The sequence below is a fragment of the Prionailurus viverrinus genome, chromosome C2, assembly GCF_022837055.1.
Source record: "Prionailurus viverrinus isolate Anna chromosome C2, UM_Priviv_1.0, whole genome shotgun sequence".
In the NCBI taxonomy this organism is placed as follows: domain Eukaryota; kingdom Metazoa; phylum Chordata; class Mammalia; order Carnivora; family Felidae; genus Prionailurus; species Prionailurus viverrinus.
In genome coordinates, this window is record NC_062569.1 from 86,719,962 (window position 1) to 86,746,043 (window position 26,082).

Below are 26,082 nucleotides of genomic sequence, written 5' to 3' on the forward strand. Positions count from 1 at the left end.
CTGTGTCCGAAGCAGGCTCCAGGCTCTGAGCTGTCAGCACAGAGCCCGATGCGGGTCTCAAACTCACAAACTGTGAGATCATGACCTGAGCTGAAGTTGGATGTGGATGCTTAACCGACTGAGCCACCCAGGTGCCCCCTTTTATTGTGGTTTTTATTTTGCATTTCCTTGATGGCTTGTGATATTGATTATCTTTACATGTTTAACATTAGTATCTCTTCCTTTGAGAAGTATTATGGGTTTGTGCCCCCCCCCGCTCCACCCCTTCCCCCAAATAAAAATATGTTGGAGTCCTAACCCCTAGTACTTTAGACTGTGACCTTATTTAGAGATAGGGTCTCTGCAGAGGTAATCAAGCTGAAATGAAGTCATTAGGGTGGGTGCTAATCCACATGACTGATGTGCTTATAATAAGGGAAATTTGGACAAAGAGCACACACACACTGCACAGCAAGAACACCATGTGAAGATGAAGGCAGAGACAAGCCAAGGAATGCCAAGAGAGTGCCAACAAGCCACCAGAAGCAGGACAAAGACATGTGATAGATTCTTCCTCACAGCCCTCAGAAGGATTCTACTCTGCTGATAATCTTGATCTCAGACTTCTAGCCTCCATAACTAGCCTCCATAACTGTGAGATATTAAATTTATGTTGTTTAAGCCACCCAATTTGTCGTACTTAGTTACAATAGCTTTAACAAATTGATACGTGAAATATAAATTTATTCCCAATTTTTTAAAAAAGTGGATTGTTTGTCTTCCTGTTACTAAGTTAAAAAAAGATCTTTATAAGGGCACCTGGGTGGCTCAGTCCCTTAAGCATCCGACTTCAGCTCAGGTCACAATCTCCTGCATTTGTGAGTTCCAGCACTGCATGGGGCTTTGTGCTTTGTGCTGACAGCTCAGAGCCTAGAGCCTGGAGCCTGCTCCAGATTCTTTGTCTCCCTCTCTTTCTGCCCCTCCCCCACTCCCAGTATGTGTTTCTCTCTCTCAAGAAAAAAAAATTTTTAAAAATGATCTTTATATATTCAGATATGAGTTCTTTGTCAGATTTACTTATTGCAAATATTTTCTCTCATTTTGTGCTTTGCCTTTTACTTTCCTTAGTGGTAATTTTAAAGAGCAGAAGTTTTCACACAGCCTACTTTGGCAAAATTTTTCATCATTTTGTTTTTTGCGTTCTATATCATCTTTTCCTACCACAATCTTTTTTTCTTAGATTTTCTTCTAGAAGCTTATAGCTTTGGATGTTAAACTTAGGTCTGCAGTCTGTTTCAGATTAATTCTGTATATGTGAGGTAAGGGTCAACATTAATGTTTTTCCTTATGAATGTTCAGTGGTTCCAGCATCATTGGTTGAAAAGTCTTTTCCTTTGGACATCATTGAATTACTATTGCACTTCATCAAAAATCATTTGGCAGTATGTGTGTTAATTTTTTTCTGAATGCTTTATTCTTTCCCATTGATGTAGTCCATCTTTTGGGCCAGTATCACACTGTCTTGACATCAGGTAATATAAGTCTTCCAACTTCGTTCTTTTTAAAATTTGGTTTGGCTGTTCTAGGTCAAATTATTGTTAGAATTGCATCAAATTTATAAACCACTTGAAGAAAATGGACATCTTAAGAATATTGAGTCTTCCAATCCACAAACACATTATGTCTTTCTTTAGATCTTATTTATTTTAGCACTATTCTGTAATTTTCAGTGAAAACATCATGAACATCTTTTGTAAAAATTTATCCCTAAAGTTTTTATGTTTTGGAATTTGTGTAAATGGAATTTTTGGAAAGTTTTTGTTTTTAGTTATTTGCTGTTGGTATTAGAAAATATAATTTGACTAACCTTGTATCCTGTCACCTTACTGAAGTCAACTATTACTAGTTTGGGTCGTTTTATAAATTCCTTGGAACTTTCAGTGTAAACAATTGTGTCATTTGTTAGTAGAGATAATTTTACTTTTTTACTGATTTTTATGCTTTTATTTCTTTTACTTACCTTGTAGTCATGGAGGGAAATGAGAAGGATGAGGGACACCTGGGTTGCTCAGTCAGTTGAGTGTTTGACTCTTGATTTTGGCTTAGATCCTGATCTCATGTTTTGTGAGATCAAGACCCTCATTGGCCTCTGTGCTGACAGAGTAGAGCCTGCTTGGAATTCTCTTTCTCCCTCTCTCTCTCTGCCCCTCGCCTGCTCACGCGTGCACTCTCTCTCAAAATAAACATTTTTTAAAAAGAAAGGAATGAGAAGAATAAGAATCTTTGCTTTATTCCCGTATCTTAATGGGGAGAATGTTCAACATTTCACCGTTTGGTGTGTCATCTGTAGGGTTTTGTGGATGCCCTTTATCAGATTGAGATTGTTCTGGATTTTTAGTTTGCTGAGAATTTTATCATGAATCCGTGTTAAACAGGATCACATGTTTTATATATGCCTCTCAAACAGATCATATGGATATTTTTCTGTATTCTTTTAATATGGAGAATTGTGCTGATTTTCACCCAGATGTTGACTAACCCTGCCTTTCTACAGTAAACCTTACTTAGTCATGATGTGTCTCATTCTTTTCACGTTCAATTTGTTAATTTTTAAATTTTTTTTAATGTTTATTTTTGAGAGAGAGAGAGAGAGAGAGAGAGAGACATGAGTAGGGGAGGGTCAGAGGGAGGGGAGGACACAGAATCCAAAGCAGGCTCCAGGCTCTGAGCTGGCAGCACAGAGACTGACATAAGGCCGGAACGCACGAACCTCAAGATCATGACCTGAGCCGAAGTCAGATGCTTAACCAACTGAGCCTCCCAGGCGCCCCTCAATTTGCTAATTTTTAAAAAGCATTCTTGCATGTGTTCATGAAGAATATTGGTTTATCATTTTCTTACTTTTGTAATGTCTTAGGGTTTAATACTAAAGTTATGCTGGTCTCATAGCTGGGAAAGGTCCTTTATTTTCTGAAAGAATTTGTGAAAAAATACTGCCTTTTTTAAAAGTTTATTTATTTATTTATTTATTTATTTATTTATTTATTTATTTATTTTGAGAGAGAGAGAGAGAGAGAATACACCGTATGATTTCAGTCCCTTTAAATTTGTGACTTGCTTTATGGCCTAGCATATGGTTTATCTTGGCAAATGGATAATGTGCACCAAACAGAATGTATTTTCATTTGTTGAGTGCAGTGTACAATGTCAGTTAAGTTACAGTGGTTGACAGTTTGGCAAGATTGTCTGTTTTTACTGATAGTTGTACAGTTCTCTCAACCAAGGACTTTAAATCTCTTTCTTAGATTATGGAATTGTATATTTCGCCATTTAATTATTTGTACTTTTGTGTGTTTTAAGGCTCTGTCACTAAGGTGTACACATTTGTGGTTACATCTTCGTGGTGAATTAGATTTTTATTATTTTGAAATATATTTTTCTTTAGGTAATACTCTTTGATGTCTGTTTTGTTAGATATTAATATAGCCACTCCAGCTTTCTTGCACTTAAAAGCTACAGGATATATCTTTTTTTTTTCATTATATACTTTATCTCTTTTGTACGTAAAGTTCATCTCTTGCTTTTTAATTCATTTCTGAAAATCTCAACCTTTTAATTATAGTGTCTCTTTTTAAAAAGAATTTATTTGGTTTTTCTTTGTTTCCTCTTGAGTTCCTTTCTTGTCCCTTCCTTGCCTTCTTTTGGGTTATTTGAATATTTTTAAATATTTCCTTTTAACTATTGGCTTCTTAGCTATATGCCTCTTTGCATTTTTTTATTAGTTACTGTAAAGATTATAATATATATCCTTACCTTACAGCTATTTAATATTTTTATTTATTTATTTATTTATTTATTTATTTAATATATGAAATTTATTGTCAAATTGGTTTCCATACAACACCCAGTGCTCATCCCAAAAGGTGCCCTCTTCAATACCCATTACCTACCCTCCCCTACCTCCCACCCCCCATCAACCCTCAGTTCTCATTTTTTAAGAGTCTCCTTATGCTTTGGCTCTCTCCCAGTCTAACCTCTTTTTTTTTTTTCCTTCCCCTCCCCCATGGGTTTCTTTAAGTTTCTCAGGATCCACATAAGAGTGAAAACATATGGTATCTGTCTTTCTCTGTATGGCTTATTTCACTTAGCATCACACTCTCCAGTTCCATCCACGTTGCTACAAAGGGCCATATTTCATTCTTTCTCATTGCCACGTAGTACTCCATTGTGTATATAAACCACAATTTCTTTATCCATTCATCAGTTGATGGACATTTAGGCTCTTTCCACAATTTGGCTATTGTTGAGAGTGCTGCTATAAACATTGGGGTACAAGTGCCCCTATGCATCAGTAATCCTGTATCCCTTGCTAAATTCCTAGCAGTGCTACTGCTGGGTCATAGGGTAGGTCTATTTTTAATTTTTTGAGGAACCTCCACACTGTTTTCCAGAGTGGCTGCACCAATTTGCATGCCCACCAACAGTGCAAGAGGGTTCCCGTTTTTCCACATCCTCTCCAGCATCTATAGTCTCCTGATTTGTTCATTTTGGCCACTCTGACTGGCGTGAGGTGATATCTGAGTGTGGTTTTGATTTGTATTTCCCTGATGAGGAGCGACGTTGAGCATCTTTTCATGTGCCTGTTGGCCATCCGGATGTCTTCTTTAGAGAAGTGTCTATTCATGTTTTCTGCCCATTTCTTCACTGGGTTATTTGTTTTTCGGGTGTGGAGTTTGGTGAGCTCTTTATAGATTTTGGATACTAGCCCTTTGTCCGATATGTCATTTGCAAATATCTTTTCCCATTCCGTTGGTTGCCTTTTAGTTTTGTTGGTTGTTTCCTTTGCTGTGCAGAAGCTTTTTATCTTCATAAGGTCCCAGTAGTTCACTTTTGCTTTTAATTCCCTTGCCTTTGGGGATGTGTCAAGTAAGAAATTGTTGCAGCTGAGGTCAGAGAGGTTTTCTCCTGCTTTCTCCTCTAGGGTTTTGATGGTTTCCTGTCTCACATTCAGGTCCTTTATCCATTTTGAGTTTATTTTTGTGAATGGTGTGAGAAAGTGGTCTAGTTTCAACCTTCTGCATGTTGCTGTCCAGTTCTCCCAGCACCATTTGTTAAAGAGACTGTCTTTTTTCCATTGGATGTTCTTTCCTGCTTTGTCAAAGATGAGTTGGCCATACGTTTGTGGGTCTAGTTCTGGGGTTTCTATTCTATTCCATTGGTCTATGTGTCTGTTTTTGTGCCAGTACCATGCTGTCTTGATGATTACAGCTTTGTAGTAGAGGCTAAAGTCTGGGATTGTGATGTCTCCTGTTTTGGTCTTCTTCCAAATTCCTTTGGCTATTCGGGGCCTTTTGTGGTTCCATATGAATTTTAGGATTGCTTGTTCTAGTTTTGAGAAGAATGTTGGTGCAATTTTGATTGGGATTGCATTGAATGTGTAGATAGCTTTGAGCAGTATTGACATTTTGACAATATTTATTCTTCCAATCCATGAGCATGGAATGTTTTTCCATTTCTTTGTATCTTCTTCAATTTCCTTCATAAGCTTTCTATAGTTTTCAGCATACAGATCTTTTACATCTTTGGTTAGATTTATTCCTAGGTATTTTATGCTTCTTGGTGCAATTGTGAATGGGATCAGTTTCTTTATTTGTCTTTCTGTTGCTTCATTATTAGTGTATAAGAATGCAATTGATTTTTGTATCCTGCGACTTTGCTGAATTCGTGTATCAGTTCTAGCAGACTTTTGGTGGAGTCTGTCAGATTTCCCATGTATAATATCATGTCATCTGCAAAAAGTGAAAACTTGACTTCATCTTTGCCAATTTTGATGCCTTTGATTTCCTTTTGTTGTCTGATTGCTGATGCTAGAACTTCCAACACTATGTTAAACAACAGCCATGAGAGTGGACCTCCCTGTCCTGTTCCTGATCTCAGGGGGAAAGTTCTCAGTTTTTCCCCATTGAGGATGATATTAGCTGTGGGCTTTTCATAAATGGCTTTTATGATGTTTAAGTATGTTCCTTCTATCCCAACTTTCTTGAGGGTTTTTATTAAGAAAGGATGCTTAATTTTGTCAAATGCTTTTTCTGCATCAATTGACAGGATCATATGGTTCTTATATTTTCTTTTATTAATATGATGTATCATGTTGATTGATTTGCGAATGTTGAACCAGCCCTGCATCCCAGGAATGAATCCCACTTGATCATGGTAAATAATTCTTTTTATAAGCTGTTCCACATTCATCAGGGATATTGGCCTGTAGTTCTCTTTTTTTACTGGGTCTCTGTCTGGTTTAGGAATCAAAGTAATACTGGCTTCATAGAATGAGTCTGGAAGTTTTCATTCCCTTTCTATTTTTTGGAATAGCTTGAGAAGGATAGGTATTATCTCTGCTTTAAATGTCTGGTAGAATTCCCCAGGGAAGCCATCTGGTCCTGGACTCCTATTTGTTGGGAGATTTTTGATAACTGATTGAATTTCTTTGCTGGTTATGGGTCTTTTCAAGCTTTCTATTTCCTCCTGATTGAGTTTTGGAAGTGTGTGGGTGTTTAGGAATTTATCCATTTCTTCCAGGTTGTCCAGTTTGTTGGCATATAATTTTTTATAATATTCCCTGATAATTGCTTGTATTTCTGAGGGATTGGTTGTAATAATTCCATTTTCATTCATGATTTTATCTATTTGGGTTATCTCCCTTTTCTTTTTGAGAAGCCTGGCTAGAGGTTTATCGATTTTGTTTATTTTTTCAGAACACCAACTCTTGGTTTCATTGATCTGCTCTACAGTTTTTTTAGACTCTTTATTGTTTATTTCTGCTCTGATCTTTATTATTTCTCTTATGCTGGGTTTGGGGTATCTTTGCTGCTCTGCTTCTATTTCCTTTAGATTTTGTATTTGGGATTTTTCTTGTTTCTTGAGATAGGCCTGGATTGCAATGTATTTTCCTCTCAGGACTGCCTTCGCTGCATCCCAAAGCGTTTGGATTGTTGTATTTTCATTTTCGTTTGTTTCCATATATTTTTTAATTTCTTCTCTAATTGCCTGGTTGACTCATTCATTCTTTAGTAGGGTGTTCTTTAACCTCCATGCTTTTGGAGGTTTTCCAGACTTTTTCCTATGGTTGATTTCAAGCTTCATAGCATTGTGGCCCAAAAGTATGCATGGTATGATCTCAATTCTTGTATACTTATGAAGGGCTGTTTTGTGACCCAGTATGTGATCTATCTTGGAGAATGTTCCATGTGCACTCGAGAAGAAAGTATATTCTGTTGCTTTGGGATGCAGAGTTCTAAATATATCTGTCAAGTCCATCTGATCCAATGTATCGTTCAGGGCCTTTGTTTCTTTATTGACCATGTGTCTAGATGATCTGTCCATTGTTGTAAGTGGGGTGTTAAAGTCCCCTGCAATTACCACATTCTTATCAATAAGGTTGCTTATGTTTGTGAGTAATTGTTTTACATATTTGGAGGCTCCTGTATTCAGCGCATAGACATTTATAATTGTTAGTTCTTCTTGATGGGTAGACCCTGTAATTATTATATAATGCCCTTCTTCATCTCTTATTACAGCCTTTAATTTAAAGTCTAGTTTGTCTGATATAAGTATGGCTACTCCAGCTTTCTTTTGACTTCCAGTAGCATGAAAGATAGTTCTCCATCCCCTCACTTTCAATCTGAAGGTGCCTCAGGTCTAAAATGAGTCTCTTGTAGACAGCAAATAGATGGGTCTTGTTTTTTTTATCCATTCTGATACCCTGTGTCTTTTGGTTGGCGCATTTAGTCCATTTACATTCAGTGTTATTATAGAAAGATATGGGTTTAGAGTCATTGTGATGTCTGTAGGTTTCATGCTTGTAGAGATATCTCTGGTACTTGTCTCACAGGATCCCCCTTAGGATCTCTTGTAGGGCTGGTTTAGTGGTGATGAATTCCTTCAGTTTTTGTTTGTTTAGGAAGACCTTTATCTCTCCTATTCTAAATGACAGATTTGCTGGATAGAGGATTCTCGGCTGCGTATTTTTTCTGTTGATCCCATTGAAGATTTCCTGCCATTCCTTTCTGCCCTGCCAAGTTTCAGTAGAGAGATCCATCACTAGTCTTATCGGTCTCCCTTTATATGTTAGAGCACGTTTATCCCTAGCTGCTTTCAGAATTTTCTCTTTATCCTTGTATTTTGGCAGTTTCACTATGATATGTCGTGCAGAAGATCAATTCAAGTTACGTCTGAAGGGAATTCTCTGTGCCTCTTGGATTTCAATGCCTTTTTCCTTCCCCAGATCAGGGAAGTTCTCAGCTATTATTTCTTCAGGTACACCTTCAGCACCTTTCCCTCTCTCTTCCTCCTCTGGAATGCCAATTATGTGTAGATTATTTCTCTTTAGTGCATCACTTCGTTCTCTAATTTTCCCCTCATACTCCTGGATTTTTTTATCTCTCTCAGCTTCTTCTTTTTCCATAATTTTATCTTCTAGTTCACCTATTCTCTCCTCTGCCTCTTCAGTCCGAGCTGTGGTCGTCTCCATTTTATTTTGCAGCTCATTAATAGCACTTTTGGCTGTTCCTTAGTCCCTTGATCTCTGTAGCAATAGATTCTCTGCTGTCCTTTATACTGTTTTCAAGCCCAGCGATTAATTTTATGACTATTACTCTAAATTCACTTTCTTTTATATTGTTTAAATCGTTTTTGATCAGTTCGTTAGCTGTTGTTATTTCCTGGACATTTTTTTGAGGGGAATTCTTCCGTTTGTCATTTTGGATAGTCTCTGGAGTGGTGCAGAACTGCGGGGCACTTCCCCTGTGCTGTCTTGAATAACTTGCGTTGGTGGGTGGGGCCGCAGTCAGACCTGATGTCTGCCCCCAGCCTACTGCTGGGGCCACAGTCAGACTGGTGTGTACCTTCTCTTCCCCTCTCCTAGGGGTGGGATTCACTGTGGAGTGGCGTGGCCCGTCTGGGCTACTTGCACACTGCCAGGCTTGTGGTGCTGGGGATCTGGCATATTAGCTGGGGTGGATCGGCAAGGTGTACAGGGGCGGGAGGGGCAGGTTTAGCTCGCTAAACCGAAGCTCTGCTTCAGGAGGGGCTGCAGCACCGGGAGGTAGTCAGACCCGCCGGAGGGATGGATCTGCAGAAGCAGTGTTGGGTGTTTGTGCGGTGCAAGCAAGTTCCCTGACAGGAACTGGTTCCCTTTGGGATTTTGGCTAGGGGATGGGCAAGGGAGATGGCACTGGCAAGTGCCTTTGTTCCCCGCCAAGCTGCGCTCTGTTGTCCAGGGCTCAACAACTCTCCCTCCCGTTGTCCTGCAGCCTTCCCATTGTCCTGCAACCTTCCCGCTCTCCGAGCATTCCCACTAGTAGTGCAAGAGGGTTCCCCTTTCTCCTCATCCTCGCGAACACCTGTTGTTCCTTGTGTTGTTAATTTTAGCCATTCTGACAAGTGTGAGGTGGTATCTCATTGAGATTTGACTTGTATTTCCCTGATGAGCGGTGTTGAGCATCTTTTCATGTGTCTGTTAGCCATCTGGCTCTCTTCTTTGGAAAAGTGTCTGTTCTTGTCTTCAGCCCATTTCTTAACTAGGTTATTTGTTTTTGGGTTTAGAGTCACAGATTTTTGGATACTAACCCTTTATCAGATGTGTCTCTTGTAAATATCTTCTCCCATTTTGTTGGCTGCCTTTTAGTTTTGTTGATTGTTTCCTTTGCTGTGCAGAAGCTTTTTATCTTGATGAATTCCCAGTAGTTCATGTTTGTTTGCTTTTGTTTCCATTGCCTTTGATGATGTGTCTAAAGGAAGTGGCTTGGGCTGAGGTCAGAGAGTTTGCTGCCTGTGTTCTCCTCTAGGATTTTGATGGTTTCCTGTCTCACATTTAAGTCTTTCATCCATTTTGAGTTTCTTTTTGGTGTGGTGTAAGAAAGTGTTCCAGTTTCATTCTTCTGCATGTCGCTGTCCAATTTTCCCAACAGCACGGATACTCTTTTTTGCTTTGTCGAAGATTAGTTGACCATACATTGTAGGTCCATTTCTGGGTTCTCTGTTCGCTTCCATTGATCTGTGTGTCTGTTTTTGTTCCAGTGCCATACTGTCTTGATGACTTTAGCTTTGTAATGTAGCTTGAAATCCAGAATTGTGATGCCTCTAGTTTTGTTTTTCTTTTTCGGGATGACTTTGGCTATTTGGAGTCTTTTGTGGTTTCTTACAAATCTTAGGGTTGTTTATTCTAGCGCTGTGAAAAATGCTGGTGGTATTTTGATAGGGATTGCATTAAATGTGTAGATTGCTTGGGTAGTATAGACATTTTAATGATGTTTGTCCTTCCAATTCATGAGCATTGAATGCTTTTCCATTTTTTGATCTCCTCTTCAGTTTCTTTCATAAGTGTGGCATAGTTTTCAGAGTACAGATCTTTGACCTCTTTGTTAGGTTTATTCCTAGGTATCTTGTTGTTTTTGGTGCACTTGCAAATGGGATCGATTCCTTGATTTCTTTTTCTTCTCCTTTGTTTTTGGTATATAGAAATGCAACAGATTTCTGCACATTGATTTTATATCCTACAACTTTGCTGAATTAATGTATTAGTTCTAGGAGTTTTTTGGTGGAATCTTTTGGGTTTTCTACATAGGGTGTCATGTTGTCTGCAAATAGTCAAAGTTTGACTTCTTCCTTGCTGATTTGGATGCCTTTTATTTCTTTTTGTTGTCTGCTGAGGCTAAGACTTCCGGTGCTATGTTAAATAGTAATGGTGAGAGTGGACATCTTTGCCTTATTCCTTACCATAGGGGAAAGGCTTGCACTTTTTCCCCATTGAGGATGATATTAGCTGTGGGTCTTTCATATATGGGTCTTCATGATGTTGAGGTATGTTCCTTCTATCCCTGCTTTGTTAAGCGTTTTTATAAAAAATGGATGAGTGTGGGAAAATCTTTTATCTTGGCTTGTCACAATTCTTTTCTTAAAATGCTTTGAGTTAATAATTCTATTCTTGGGCCTTAGCCTTTCAGCAGTTGCTGTCAGTGGTTTCAGGGATTTTAAATTTATTTGTTTTAACTAGGTGAATAGTTGGAAGAATTGTTTACTTAGAGATATTTATCAATTCTGCTACAAGTAATCAATTTTTGGCTAAATTTTTTCCCTTGGTTATATAGATTGGTTTCTATTCATATGGGTTGAAAGCTAAGAATTGTTTAACAATAGGCAATAGTTTAATTGTATCTAACTTTTTCATCCCAGTTCTCAGTTAATGCATGTAATAGTTAATTTTATTAACAAACTGATGGAATAGGAAAAACCATATTGTAGATGCTATCCCAAACCAGCAGTTTTTTTACTAACAACATAGCCCCACTTTAAAACAGTTTGTCTGGAGCTGGCAGTAAGATGGTCTCAAAACAGCTTTTGTCATGGGCAAGAAAAATAAGCTCTAAACTAGTCTAATATTAGTGTTTATATTTAGATGATTCTTCTGTTTCTGTTTCTGCAGTTTCATATTAAACCATTGTTAAGAAAAAAGCCAGTAAGTGTTTTGGATGCAGTTTTGTATTGCTTTTATCTCATTGAAGATTGATAAATAGGAGAATGATGTTAATGTAATCTGGAAATCACTTGGTCCATACTTAATTTTTCCTAAACTAGGAAATCCTGTGCCCTAGGAATAGGATTATAATTTTAATTGGAGAGTAGAAAAGAAAGCCCTTGGCTCTTTTGCTACCCTGAAAGCAAGGAGTTCTTTGGACTGTATTTAAGAAAATTAAAGACAACCTGCAGCTGGGCCTTTTACCTAGCGATTTACTCCCAACCCAGCATGATTCTTTGCAGGTGATACATTCCATTGCCTTTTATGCCCATCTTAAAAGTAGCCCAACTGTATTTGGGGCTTTGACCTATACTGGTCTGACACCCACTGACCCTATTTTAATTGCAGTTGACCCTTGAACAACTTGGGGGTGGTTAGAAGTGCTATTACTCTGCACAGTTGAAAATTGTGTAACTTTTGACCCCCCCCCCAATACTTAACTACTAATAGCTTTCTTTTGACCTTACTGATAACATAAACAGTTTATTAACATGTTTTGTATATGTATTATATGTTGTATTCTTATAATCAAGTAAGCTAGAGAAAACTGTTAAAGAAATCTTAAGAGAAAATACAGTATTGTCCTGTATTTGTAAAAACAGAACAAAACAAAACTGTATATAAGTGGACCCATGCAGTTCAAACCTGTGCTGTTCAAGGGTCAACTGTATAGTGTTGCCAGTATTTTCAGTCCTTTGTGCTGTGGTTGTAGGCTGAGTGACAAAATTAAATGCCTATTTCTTTGTCTCTGAGGCCATTTATTTTGACCTTGAAACTTAAAAGTTTATTTTAACTCTTGAAAATAATTATTTTTAGCTGTTAAAGATGCAAAAAGTGAAAATAATGCTTTTTGAGAAGAAGTATAAAACATTTCTGCAGTTTTAAATTAATGTATTTTATTGATTATAAGATGCACTTTTTTCTAATTTTAACCTTTTCGAATTTCGGAGCATTTGTAGTTGATGCACTTCACAATTTTGTTGGGTTTTTTCTTTTAAAGGGGTACAAATAAGTGGGGTGCCTTATGATTGATGATGTATTGGATTGGATGAAATATGGTATTAGCTTGTAGTTTTAGAAGTTAAAATATCCTGGTTTTGATATTCTGGAAACCCTGTTTTTGAAAGGTCATACTATCATTTCTATGGAGTTTAGAACTGTGGTTTCCAAAAGTTCATAATATAGATTTTGGCAAAGTCTTCTAAATATTTTTTGAAATGGAGGTTTAGATCTTGTTATGAATAATAAGCTGTGAAACTACAAAATAGTTTCCTTTAAAACAAAAAATTTTAGGAGCATCTGGGTGGCTCAGTCAGTTGAGCATCTGACTTCAGGTCAGGTCATGATCTCATGATTCATGAGTTCAAGCCCTGTGTCAGGCTCTGTACTGACAGCTCAGAGCCTGGAGCCTGTTTCAGATTCTGTGTCTTCCTCTCTCTCTGCCCCTCCTCTGTTTCACACTCTGTCTCTTTCTCTCTCTCAAAAATAAGTAAACATCAAAATATTTTAAACAAAAAATTTAAATAAGAAAAATATGCCTTTTTTCTATTATTTTGTTATAGAACCAATCATTTAAAAATTCAGGTTTCTGTTCTTTATAGTCCTAATTTAATAGAGCAAAGTGGAAGTTAGGACTAGAACTATGACTATTGGATTTTACCTTTTTGCCATTTGTAATACCTTGTATCATTACATAAGAATGACTGAATTTCTTATACACAGTATTACATACACATACTTTCTCTATCCCACCTTAAAGTCTTCTGTCATTTCTATAACATATCTAAAAGTGATTATTCTAGGTCATTTTGAAACCAGTACAGCAGTTCTTGGCCCTTACTCCCCTGCCCCTCCCAAACTTTATCCCAAAATTTATCCCAAATTCTTTGAGAAACTAACTAAAACTCTGAACATCTCCTCTGGCAAAAATGCTCACACTCCTTTGAAATTGTTTTTACAATTTTGAGGGGTGGTTTTAGGCAGTTACATCTGTTTTTTGTTTTGTTTTTTTGTTTTTTGCTTTTAGCTTATTATTTAGAAATGCTAGGGAGAAAAATGTGAAGAAATGATACTGCCTTGATTTTCACTTTATAGAAATGCTTTTAATGTTGCATCACTAAATATGATGATTGCTGGGCACCTGGGTGGCTCAGTTGGCTAGGCATCTGACTCTTGATTTCCACTCAGGTCATGATCACGGTTCATGGGATCAGGTCCTGTATGGGGCTTCATGCTGGCAGCACAGAGCCTGTTTGAGATTCTCTCTCTCAAAATAAATAAACTTAAAAAATATATATGATTGCTAGTAGATTTTTTTAATGTCTATATTAATAAGAGCTATCGCCCCCACTCCATTAGGAATGAGTTTAACATTGTGGCAGATACTTAGATGTTCTTTAAGCATCCACTGAGATGATCTCATGAACTTGGTTTTTCTTTTTTCTATTCATATGGTTAAAAAAGCCATGAACCATCAATTGAACTTCCTTGTATTCTTTTTGGGCTACATTTCACTTCATGGTATTGTATTTAATTTGCTGTTTTTCCTTCCAGAACATTTTTGTCTTCATATTTGAAGTAAGATTAGTTTCTTGTTTTTTAAGGTTCTATAATCTGATTGTCTAATGAATTTGGAAGCTTTTCATCGTCCTCAGGAATGTAAGAATGAGCTATTTTCTTGATAGAATTTCAATGTACTTATAATATGTTTACATTTATTGTAATCATTCATTTTTAATTTCTTTCATCTTATTTTGTATTTATCATAGTTTTCCTGCATGTATTTTAACTCTTTCCTGCCATTTCCTAATTTCTATTAGTTAAAAAATTTTTTCTTTCTTTTTTAAATTTCTTCTCTTTCCTAATGGTTTGTGAGTTCTCTTTCTATACAAGTCTTTACCATTGAATTTTAAGAAACATTTAAAATATTTATATCAACGTCTAAGTTTTATTTATCCCCATATTTATAGACACCCACAATACCATACCCAGACCTCTGTTTTTATTGAAATTTGGAAATTAGGTTCCAGACTGGCAGTGATTCTGTCTGTGCATTCCTCAACATACAATATTCACCTGTTTTAGAAATTCACATTAAACTGTACCACTGCTCTTAAGTTGATGTCTTATTTATTGCTTTCTTACAACAAGTATGTTGGGAGTACGTGGAACAATGGCAGTAAAATGTATGTGGTGTAAAATATTTCTTTTTAGTTTATTACTGGAAGACCAAGTATTTATAGGTTGAGAGGTAGGTAAGGAGATATTTACAAACTGACAATTATGTTTAATTCTGGTCAACATTAATTTAAGGACTTTATGCTAGTAAAATAGTGTTTTACTTCACTATTCACTATTTACTTCATTTCTTCATTTCAACAATTGTCAATTTTCTAATAGATTCGAATATCTGCATGGTTTCCATTATCAGAAAACTTTATTAAGAAACAGTTCTGGAGGGGCGCCTGGGTGGCGCAGTCGGTTAAGCGTCCGACTTCGGCCAGGTCACGATCTCGCGGTCCGTGAGTTCAAGCCCTGCATCAGGCTCTGGGCTGGTGGCTCAGAGCCTGGAGCCTGCTTCTGATTCTGTGTCTCCCTCTCTCTCTGCCCCTCCCCCGTTCATGCTCTGTCTCTCTCTGTCCCAAAAATAAATAAATGTTGAAAAAAAAAATTAAAAAAAAAAAAAAGAAACAGTTCTGGAAAATACATAACTGCAGTGAAGTAGTAACATAGTTACATTGCAAATTACAATAGCTTTTAAGTGACAGTTGTCAGTAATTAAAATAATGTTGCCAGTATTGTTAATCAAGATTAAGAGCAATGGAAGGTTTGATACTGAAGATACCAGCTTTAAAAACATAAAAAAGAATGAGGAAGTTTCTAAATGGGTACTTAGAAATGTTCTTACTACAGTCATTTTTAAATCTTCTTCCTCCTTTATGCTCTTCTCATCCCCATTTTGTAATTCTTTTCTAGTACAAGTGTTAAGTAAGTTAGACTTGGACCACTTGGCTCAGTTTTATGCATTCTTCTGTATTAGCAAACTGGTTTTATATGAAATTTTAATGTTAAACATTTTTCGGTAATTGGTTGAGATCAATCTTTAGATAATAAGAAATACAGACGAATATTACGCAATGTAATGGTGGGCTGGAAAGCTACTTGGAAATACTTTCTCAAGTAATAATTGTAACTCAAGGGTCCCTGTTTTCAATCATTAGTAAAAAATAGAATTCTCCTTTTGGTAGCTATATTTTGTTGTATTAAGCTTCTTTAAAAGGCAACTCTGACAGGAAGAAGAGATTTTTACTGGCTAGAGAGAAGAAAAGATATTTGCAGTGGATTAAAGCCAGTCAAATAGGTGTAATCCATCCATTTATAATAACATTTTATTTTAAAGTTTATGTATTTTGAGAGAGAGAGAGCAAGTGATAGAGGGGTGGAGAGAGAAGGAGAAAGAGAGAATTCCAAGCAGGCTCTGCACTGTCAGCGTGGAGCCTGATTGTGGGGCTCAAAATCACAAACCACAAGATCCTGACCAGAGCCAACGTCAGATGCTTAAATGACTGAGCCACCCAGGTGCCCCTGATGACATTTTAATAATAGTTTTAAAATTAATCTATTCACATACCGTAACATTCACCTCTTTAAAGTGTATTTGCATCTTTGTTAAAGATTTTTTTTTTTAAATTTTTTTTAAATTTTTTTAAATTTTTTTTTTTTTTAAATTTTTTTAAAAAAAAAAGTTTTGTGCACAAGGTTGTATAGCCATCATTACTAACTTCAGAACATTTTCATCACCGAAAAAAAAAAACTCTGTACCTACCAGCAGTTGGTTTCTATTTCATTCTCTCCCAGTCTTTGAAAATCACTTATCAAGTTCTATGAACTTGCCTATTCTGAACGTCTCATATAAACGGAGTTATACAGCCTATGGCTTTTTGTTTCCAGCTTTTTTCACTTAGTGTACTTTCAAAGTTTCACGTTGTAGGATATGTAAATATGAATAATATTCCATTGTGTGAATATACCACATTTTGTTTATCCATTTATAAATTGATAGACATTTGGGTTGTTTCCACTTTGGGGCTGTTACGAATAATAATACTATGAATATTGGTGTACAAGTTTTTGTGTGGGTGCACCTTTTCAGTTCTCTTGGATAGTCTAGTAAGAGTGAAATTACTCAGTCACATGGTAACTCTTTTTACCTTTTGAGGAACTGCCAAACTGTTTTCTGGAATGGCTATACTATTTTATTCCTCCTCCCTCTCCCTGCCCAGCACTGAGGATTCTCATTTCTCCATATCCTCACCAAAATGTATTATATTTTCAGTCTTTTTTATTATGACCATCCTAGTTGATATGAAGTGATAACTCATTGTGGTTTTGGTTTGCATTTTTGTAATAACAAATGATGGTTGAGCTTTTTTGTGTGTGTACTTACTGGCTATTTATATATCTTAGGAGAAGTGTCTGTTTAAATCCTTTGCCCATTTTAAAATTGAGTTGTCTTTTTATTGTTGAGCTGTAAGGATTCATTATGTATTCAGGAGACTTATCAGATACACTATGTATTCTAGATAGTGTTACCAAAAAATGATGTGCAAATATTTTCACCCATACTGTGGGTTTTCACTTTTTTGATAGTGCTCTTTGGTGAACAAAAGTTTTTCATTTATATTGAATCAAATTTACCTGTTTTTTTTCCTTTGGTTTCTTGTGATTTAGATATTGTAAGTAAGAAACATTGCCGAATCCAAGGTTATAAAGATGTATACTTATGTTTTCTTCTAGGAGTTTTATGTTTTAGCTCTTATATTTAGGTCTTGATCCATTTTGAATTAGTTTTTGTACATAGTGTTAGAGGTCTTATTTAATTACTTTCCTTCCAGTTTCAGCATCATTTGTTGAAACGACTGTTCTTTCCCTCATTAAATTCTCTTGGCACCCATGTTGACTATAAACATAGTGGTATGTTTCTCTACTTTTAATTCTGCTCCCTTGATACATGTCTATCCTTACACCAGTATCACCATCTTGACTAATATAGCTTTGTAGATTGTCTTGAAATGGGGATGCGTGGGTCCTCTACTTTGCTTTTCTGTGTAAAGATTGTTTTAACTATTCTGGGTCTTATGCAACCCCATCTGAATATTAGGATCAGCCTGTCATTTGCTGAAAAAAAGCCAAATGCGATTTTGACCAGTAGTGCATTCAATAATATCTAAAAACCTCTTCATTGCTTTAAGAGGGTGATAGGGAACCAGTTTTATTTTTTTTAATCTGTCTTTAAAACTGGTAAGTTCATGTGTGAACCATACTTAGGTAACTAAGTAGTAGGTGAAGGGAGATATTTTTTTATATATGTATACCATTTAATACATGAAGATGAAATAGTAGAATTAGATTGTTACCATTTTGCAGCCCCCAGTGAATGAATTGATTTAGGCATTGAATAGCAAGGCCTGCTAACATCACAAAAAGACATAACCAGACATTATGTGCTTCTTTTTTTTTTTAATTTTTTTTTTTAAGTTTATTTATTTTTGAGACAGAGAGCATGAACGGGGGAGGGTCAGAGAGAGAGGGAGACACAGAATTGGAAGCAGGCTCCAGGCTTTGAGCCATCAGCCCAGAGCCCGACGCGGGGCTCGAACTCACGGACTGCGAGATTGTGACCTGAGCTGAAGTCGGACGCTCAACCGACTGAGCCACCCAGGCGCCCCTATGTGCTTCTTAATAAGAGGACACAGTACCAACTGTATTCTTGCCCAAAGGATTAAACATGAGACTGATCAGGTTATTGCATTTAGCTGCCACTTTGCAGGAAATACGGAAGCCAGAGGACCACATTGAATGGTTCCATGAGTATAGAGTGATTTTTACTGGGAAACCCCAGTTTATTATTTTTTAATGTATTTTTTATTTTTAATATAATTTGTCAAATTGGCTAATGTACAGTGTGTAAAGTGTGCTCTTGCTTTTGGGGGTAGATTCTTGTGGTTTATCGCTTATATACAACACCTAGTGCTCATCCCAACAAGTGCCCTCCTCAATGCCCATTACCCGTTTTCCTCTCTCCCCCACCTCCCCATCCACCCTCAGTTTGTTCTCTGTATTTAAGAGTCTCCTATGGTTTGCCTCCCTCCTTCTCTGTTTGTAACTGTGTTTTTTTCCAAACCCTTCCCTTCCCCCATGGTCTTCTGTTAAGTTTCTCAAGATCCACATATGAGTGAAAACATATGATACCTGTCTTTCTCTGACTTATTTTACTTAGCATAATCCCTTCCAGTTCTATACACATTGCTGCAAATGGCATGATGTCATTCTTTCTCATTGCCAAGTAGTATTCCATTGTATATATCAACCACATCTTCTTTATCCATTCGTCAGTTGATGGACATTTAAGACTCTTTCCATAATTTGGCTATTATTGAAAGCGCTGCTATAAACAGTGGTGTACATATGCCCTATGAATCAGCACTCCTGTATGCTTGGATAAATTCCTAGTAGTGCTGTTGCTGGGTCATAGGGTAGTTCTATTTTTAATTTTTTGAGGAACCTCCACAATGTTTTCCAGAGCAGCTATAACCAGCTTGCATTGCCACCAACAGTGCAAGAGGGTTCCTGTGTCTCCACATCCTCGCCAGCATCTGTTGTTTCCTAAGTTGTTAACTTTAGCCACTCTGACTGGTGTGAGGTGGTATCTCAGTGTGGTTTTGATTTGTACTTCCCTGATAGTGAGTGATGTTGAGCATCTTTTCACATGTCTGTTGGCCATCTGGATGTCTTCTTTGGAAAAGTGTCTATTCATGTCTCTGCCCATTTCTTCACTGGATTATTTATTTTTGGGGTGTTGAGTTTGATAAGTTCTTTATAGATTTTTGGATACTAACCCTTTATCCAATATGTCATTTGCAAATATCTCCCATTCTGTCGGTTGCCTTTTAGTTTTGTTGATTGTTTCCTTTGCAGTGCAGAAGCTTTTTATTTTGATGAGGTCCCAGTAGTTCATTTTTGCTTTTAATTCCCTTGCCTTTGGAGATGTGTCGAGCAAGAAATTGCTGTGGCTGGGGTCAAAGAGATTGTTGCCTGATTTCTCCTCTAGGGTTTTGATGGTTTCCTGTCTCACGTTTAGGTCTTTCATCCATTTTATTTTTGTGTGTGATATAAGAAAGTGGCCTAGTTTCATTCTTCTGCATGTTGCTGTCCATTTCTCCCAGCATCATTTGCTAAAGAGACGGTCTTTTTTCCATTGGATACTCTTTCCTGCTTTGCCAGAGATTAGTTGGCCATACATTTGTGGGTCCAATTCTGAGTTCTTTATTCCATTGGTCTATGTGTCTGTTTTTGTGCCAATACCATGCTGTCTTGATTATTACAGCTTTGTAGTAGAAGCTAAAGTCTAGGATTGTGATGCCTCCCGCTTTGGTTTTCTTTTTCAATATTACTTTGGCTATTTGAGGTCTTTTGTGGTTCCATACAAATTTTAGGATTGTTTGTTCTAGCTTGGAGAAGAATGCTGGTGCAATTTCGATTGGGATTGCATTGAATGTGTAGATTGCTTTGGGTGGTATTGACATTTTAACAATATTTATTCTTCCAATCCGTGAGCATGGAATGTTTTTCTGTTTCTTTGTGTCTTCTTCAATTTCCTTCATAAGTTTTCTATAGTTTTCAGCATACAGATCTTTTATATCTTTGGTTAGGCTTATTCCTAGGTAGTTTATGGTTCTTGGTGCAATTATAAATGGGATCAATTTCTTGATTTCTCTTTCTTTTGCTTCATTATTGATGTATAGACATGCAACCGATTTCTGTACCTTGATTTTGTACCCTGCGACTTGGCTGAATTCTTGTATCAGTTCTAACAGACTTTTGGTGGAATCTTTCGGGTTTTCTGTGTAGAGTATCATGTCTTCTGCAAAAAGTGAAAGTTTAACTTCTTCTTGGCCAATTTTGATGCCTTTATTTCACTTTGTTGTCTGATTGCTGATGCTAGGACTTCCAACATTATGTTAAACAACAGCGGTGAGAGTGGAAATCCCTGTTGTGTTCCTGATCTCGGGGAAACTTCTCAGTTTTTCCCCATTGAGGATGATACTAGCTATGGGCTCTTCATATATGACTTTTATGATGTTTAGGTATGTTCCTTCTATCCCAGCTTTCTTGAGGGTTTTTATTAAGAAGGGATGCTGTATTTTGTCAAATGCTTTTTCTACGTCTATTGACGGGATCATATGATCCCGTCATATGATCTTTTGATCATATGATCATATGATCTTTTAACTTTGTTAAAGTATATTTATAACTTCAGCCTCACATTGATGTATCACATTGATTGGTTTGCGAATATCGACCCAGCCCTACAGCCCAGGAATGAATCCCACTTGATCATGGTGAATAATTATTTTAATATGTTGTTGAATTCAATTTGCTAGTATCTTGTTGAGAATTTTTGCATCCATGTTCATCAGGGATATTGACCTGTAATTCTCCTTTTTTTGTGGGGTCTCTGTGTGGTTTGGGAATCAAGGTAATGCTGGCTTCATAGAATAAGTCAGGAAGTTTTCCTTCCATTTCTATTTTTTGGAACAGCTTGAGAAGGATAGATATTAACTCTGCTTTAAATGTCTGGTAGAATTCCCCTGGGAAGCCATCCAGTCCAGGACTCTTGTTTGTTGGGAGATTTTTGGTAACTGATTCAATTTCTTTACTAGTGATAGGTCTGTTTAAATTTTCTGTCTCTTCCCTTTTGAGTTTTGAGAGTGTGTACGTGTCTAGGAAAGTGTCCATTTCTTCCAGGTTGTCCAGTTTGTTGGCATGTAATTTTTCATAGTATTCTCTGATAATTGCTTGTATTTCTGAGGGACTGGTTGTAATAATTCCATGTTCATTCATGATTTTGTCTATATGGGTCCTCTGTCTTTTCTTTTTGAGAAGTCTGGCTAGGGGGTTATCAATTTTGTTTATTTTTTTTGAAAAGCCAGCTCTTTGTTTCATTGATCTGTATGGGGTTTTTTGGTGTTTTTTTTTTTTATTCAATTTCTTCTTTAATTGCCTGTTGACTCATTCATTCTTTAGTAAGATGTTCTTTAACCTCCATGTATTTGGAGGTCTCCCAAACTTTTTCCTGTGGTTGATTTCAAGTTTCATAGCATTGTGATATGAAAATGTGCATGGTATCATCTCAGTATATACACACATTCACAGACATACACACAGAGACATATACACATGAAGATATATATATATGTATATATATATACACACACATATACACATTGCATATGCATATACATATTATTATATATACATACACATAAGTGTAGAATTGCTTTGCTTTAAAATGTTCATACTGTGTTTGTTAGCTTAAAACATGCTTTTCTCATTCATTAATCCATATCTTCAGCTTTTCCTATTAAAATAAGTAGATTTTTACCCATTTTAATATCTACATAATTTTTGTAGAATGACTGTACCAATATTTATTTACCTTTTGTTGTTGTATTGATAAGAAGCTTGTTTCCAATTTTTCTTCATTCCAAACTATACTGTAGTGAACATCTTTCTGCGTGTACTCTCTCCCAAGTACATATTAAGTTTTGGAGTACCTGTAAAGTATGAAAAGATGATTATGAGGGAGAGCCTGGGGAGAAGGAAAAAAAAGAGAAGATGATAATCAAGTTTCCTTCTGTATAATTGTATCTCCTATTAAGATATAGAAGTACTTAGATTTTGTTTCTGCCCAATTGAGCATTTAAACTGTGTTGGGGTGCCTGGGTGGCTCAGTCAGTTAAGTGTCTGACTTTGGCTCAGGTCATGATCTTGCAGGTTGTGAGTTCGAGCCCTGCATTGGGCTCTGTGCTGACTGACAGCTGAGAACCTGGACCTGCTTCAGAGTCTATGTCTCCTTTTCTCTCTGCCCTCCCCCCCCCCCATTCTCTCTCTGTCTGTCGAAAATAAATAAATGTTAAAAAAAAAATTTAAACACTGTTAAAATATGTTAAACTTTGTTAAAGTATATTTATAACTTCAGCCTTACTCAGGATAAAGTTAGAGAATTCTTTTCACTGGTTTTGAAAATAATTTGAGGTTTACATGTAAAAACATTTCTTCTATCATGTTAAATGAACTGACAAATATTGATGTGAATCTGATTGTTTTCCATGTAATTACCATTTCATAGAAGGATGTTATTTAAAGTGGTGATGTTGGAGGTTGTGCAATAACTTTCAGCAGTCAAATTCATAGTTAAAGGGATTTTTTATATATTTTACAATGCACATGTTTGTGATTCACTGATGTTATATCTAAGATTAGTTTCTAGAAGTGGAATTACCGCTTGTACCGCTTGTTGAAAAGATGGTCTTTTCCCTATTGAATAGTCTTGGCACCCTTGTTGAAAATAATTTGATCATTTATGTGAAGGTTTATTTCTGGACTTTTATTCTGTTCCATTGGTCTGTACATTTGTATTTATGCCAGTACCAAACTGTTTTGAATACTGTAGCTTCATAGTAAGTTTTGAAATGAGGAAGTGTGAGTCCTCCAGCTTTATTCTTTTTCATGATTATTTTGGCAGTTCAGGTTCCTTGAGATTCCACATGAATTTTAGAATGGGTTTTTCTCTTTCTGCAAAAAAATGTCATTGGGATTTTGACAGAGATTGTAAATTGCTTTGGGTAATATTGACATCTTAATAATACTAAGTCTTCCAATCTATAAACACAGGATGTGTTTCCATTGTTTTCTGTCATCTTTAATTTCTTTCAGCAGTATTTTATAGTTTTCATTGTACAAGTAAAGTTTATTCCCAAGTATTTTATTCTTTTTGATGCTATTGTAAATGGAACTGTTTTTGTAATTTTCTTTTTAGATTATATATAGAAACGCAACTGAATTTTGTGTTGACTTTGTATCCAGCTACTTTGCTGAATTCATTAGCTCTAACAGCTTTTTTGCTGAGTCTTTAGGGTTTTCTACATATAACATTATATCATCTGCAGACAGAGATCATTTTACTTCTTCCTTTCCAATTTGGGTGCCTTTTATTTTTTTTTCTTGCCTAATTGCTCTGGGTGCAACTTCTAGTACTGTGATGAATTGAGGTGGTAAATTTGACCTAAATTAATCATAGTTTACCATCCCATGTTTTCCCCTGGTAGTTGCAAGCCTTCAACAGATTGCAGAGTTCCAGAATAGTTACATCAGACAGTTTCTGCATGTGTAATTGTTGTCTAAGTGGAAAGACAAATTCTTTGTGCTTCCTATTCACCCATCTTCCCAGAATCTGAATTATTTTTAATCAAATAATTTTATTAAAATTTGGAATGACTTTAAAATGGAGGCCTATTTCTCTCAGACTTTCTGCATTAAACCATACAGTACACTTTTCATACAGTTAAATATTATTGAGTATTTGGTTAGTTATGAAACCATGATTCAAATTGAATTCACTTTGCCTTTCAGGGCTTTTTCATATTTAATAATTTTTCTTACAGAAATACCGGTATCAGGATGAAGATACACCTCCTCAAGAGCACATATCCCCACAAATCACTAATGAGGTGATAGGTCCGGAATTAGTTCATGTCTCAGAGAAGAACCTGTCAGAAATTGAGAATGTCCATGGATTTGTTTCCCATTCTCATATTTCACCAATAAAGGTAAGATGATGACTTTATTTTGTTGCTATGAATTATATATTACTTTTGTTACTTGTATAGCTAATGCTCAGAAAGAACTATTCTTTTATGTAGAATTTTTACCTCTTATTTCTGGTTTCTTAGTTATAAGAATTTTATAATATTTATTAGCATTCTAAAAACACTTGTAAAGATATATTTTATTAAAAGAATTTATTCAGTGATTCTAAGCCTAAAAATTCCCACAAAGGAAATAACTTATGTTTCAAATATTACACATTGGAATATTTTAAAAATTTGTTTTAAATGTTAATACTTATAGACAAAGAGCATTAATACTGGCATTAACTCCCCTCAGAAATAACCACAATCCTGGCTTCTTATAAAGCTCTACCACATATTTAGATTTCTAATCAATATATTGTTTATTTTGCCAATCTTAAATTTTATATAAGTAGCGTATACTGTATATAATCTCAACTTGACTTCTTTTGCTCAATATTATATTCCTAAGATTATTTTTACTGCTCTAGAGTTTTCTTTTATTAACATGCTATAAAAAACATAGGTTATGTATAAATATCTTCGTGGGTAACACCAGATTATTTTCCAAGTGGTTGTATACTTTACCTTTTCAGCAGCAATATTTGAGTTTTAAATGATCCATATTCTCATCAGTGCGTGGTGTTATTATTTTTGCATATTTTGGGCTTGGAATAGTATCTCATTGTGACTTTAATGTTCATTTCCCTGTTTGATAATAAGGTTGAAAATATGGTCATTTAGGTTTTCTCTTCTGTGATACATAAACTCTCAAGATTTTTGCTTATTTATATGCTCTTGGGTTGTCCTTTTTTCTGATTTGTATAAGTTCTTTATATATTCTGGATACTAATCATTTGTTGATTTTATGTATTGTGAATAAGGATAATTTTTTTCCTAGTAAAAATCTTCTGTTTTATAATTTTCTTTGAGGGATGATTTTGTATTACTGGTTAAAAATTTTAATCGTTGTAGTATCATTTAGATTTTCTATTGATAGTTTTGCTAGGTTATTTTTTTCTAGGAATTTATCCATTTCATATTTTTTTTAAATGTTTATTTATTTTTAAGACAGAGAGACAGAGCATGAATGGGGGGGAGGGTCAGAGAGAGAGGGAGACACAGAATCTGAAGCAGGCTCCAGGCTCTGAGGTGTCAGCACAGAGCCCGACGCGGGGCTCGAACTCACGGACCGTGAGATCATGACCTGAGCCGAAGTCGGACGCTCAACCGACTGAGCCACCCAGGCGCCCCTATCCATTTCATATTTATTTCAAAATATTATTAATATCCTGTGAGGTTTTTTTTTGTCTATAGCATATTTAAGTGTGGCCCCTTTTTCATTCCTAGTAATTATTTGTGCCTTGTTTTGTTTTTTTCCCGCTTGATCATTCTTGCCAAAAGATGGTGTTGTCAAAGATTCATCTCTTTTTAAAAAATCTTGTGTTCTTGCGGCACCTGGGTGGCTCATCGGTTAAGCCTCTGACTTCAGCTCAGGTCATGGTCTCACAGTTTGTGCATTCTAGCCCCACATTGGGCTCCTGTGCTGAGAGCTGCTTCAGATTCTGTGTCTCCTTCTCTCTCTCTCTCTGCCCCTCCCCCACCTCTTAAAAATAAAATAAACATTAAAATCTTTTTAAATCTTGTATTCTTCCCCCATGTGCTGCTATCCCCACCCTCCTTGTTTTCACACACACATATACCTACATAATACACACGTTCATGTACATCTATAAATATAAATGTGTGGATAGCCTGCATATAAATTACAGATTTTGTTTGGTAAGGAGCAGTCTGATCTTCCCTTGGGAGACTAAATGAGAGATACAAAGAAGA

The 26,082-nt window shown here is 36.2% G+C and overlaps 1 protein-coding gene across 10 annotated transcripts in view; it reads left to right on the plus strand.

Annotated features, from left to right (window-relative positions):
* Positions 1-26,082, plus strand: part of DLG1 (discs large MAGUK scaffold protein 1) — a 285,749-nt gene that overhangs the window by 93,028 nt on the left and 166,639 nt on the right. For all 10 annotated transcript variants that reach the window (XM_047874935.1, XM_047874936.1, XM_047874938.1 and 7 more), the window contains exon 5: positions 24,061-24,225. In XM_047874935.1, the coding sequence (XP_047730891.1) occupies positions 24,061-24,225 (165 nt within the window). The remainder of the gene's footprint in view (positions 1-24,060; positions 24,226-26,082) is intronic.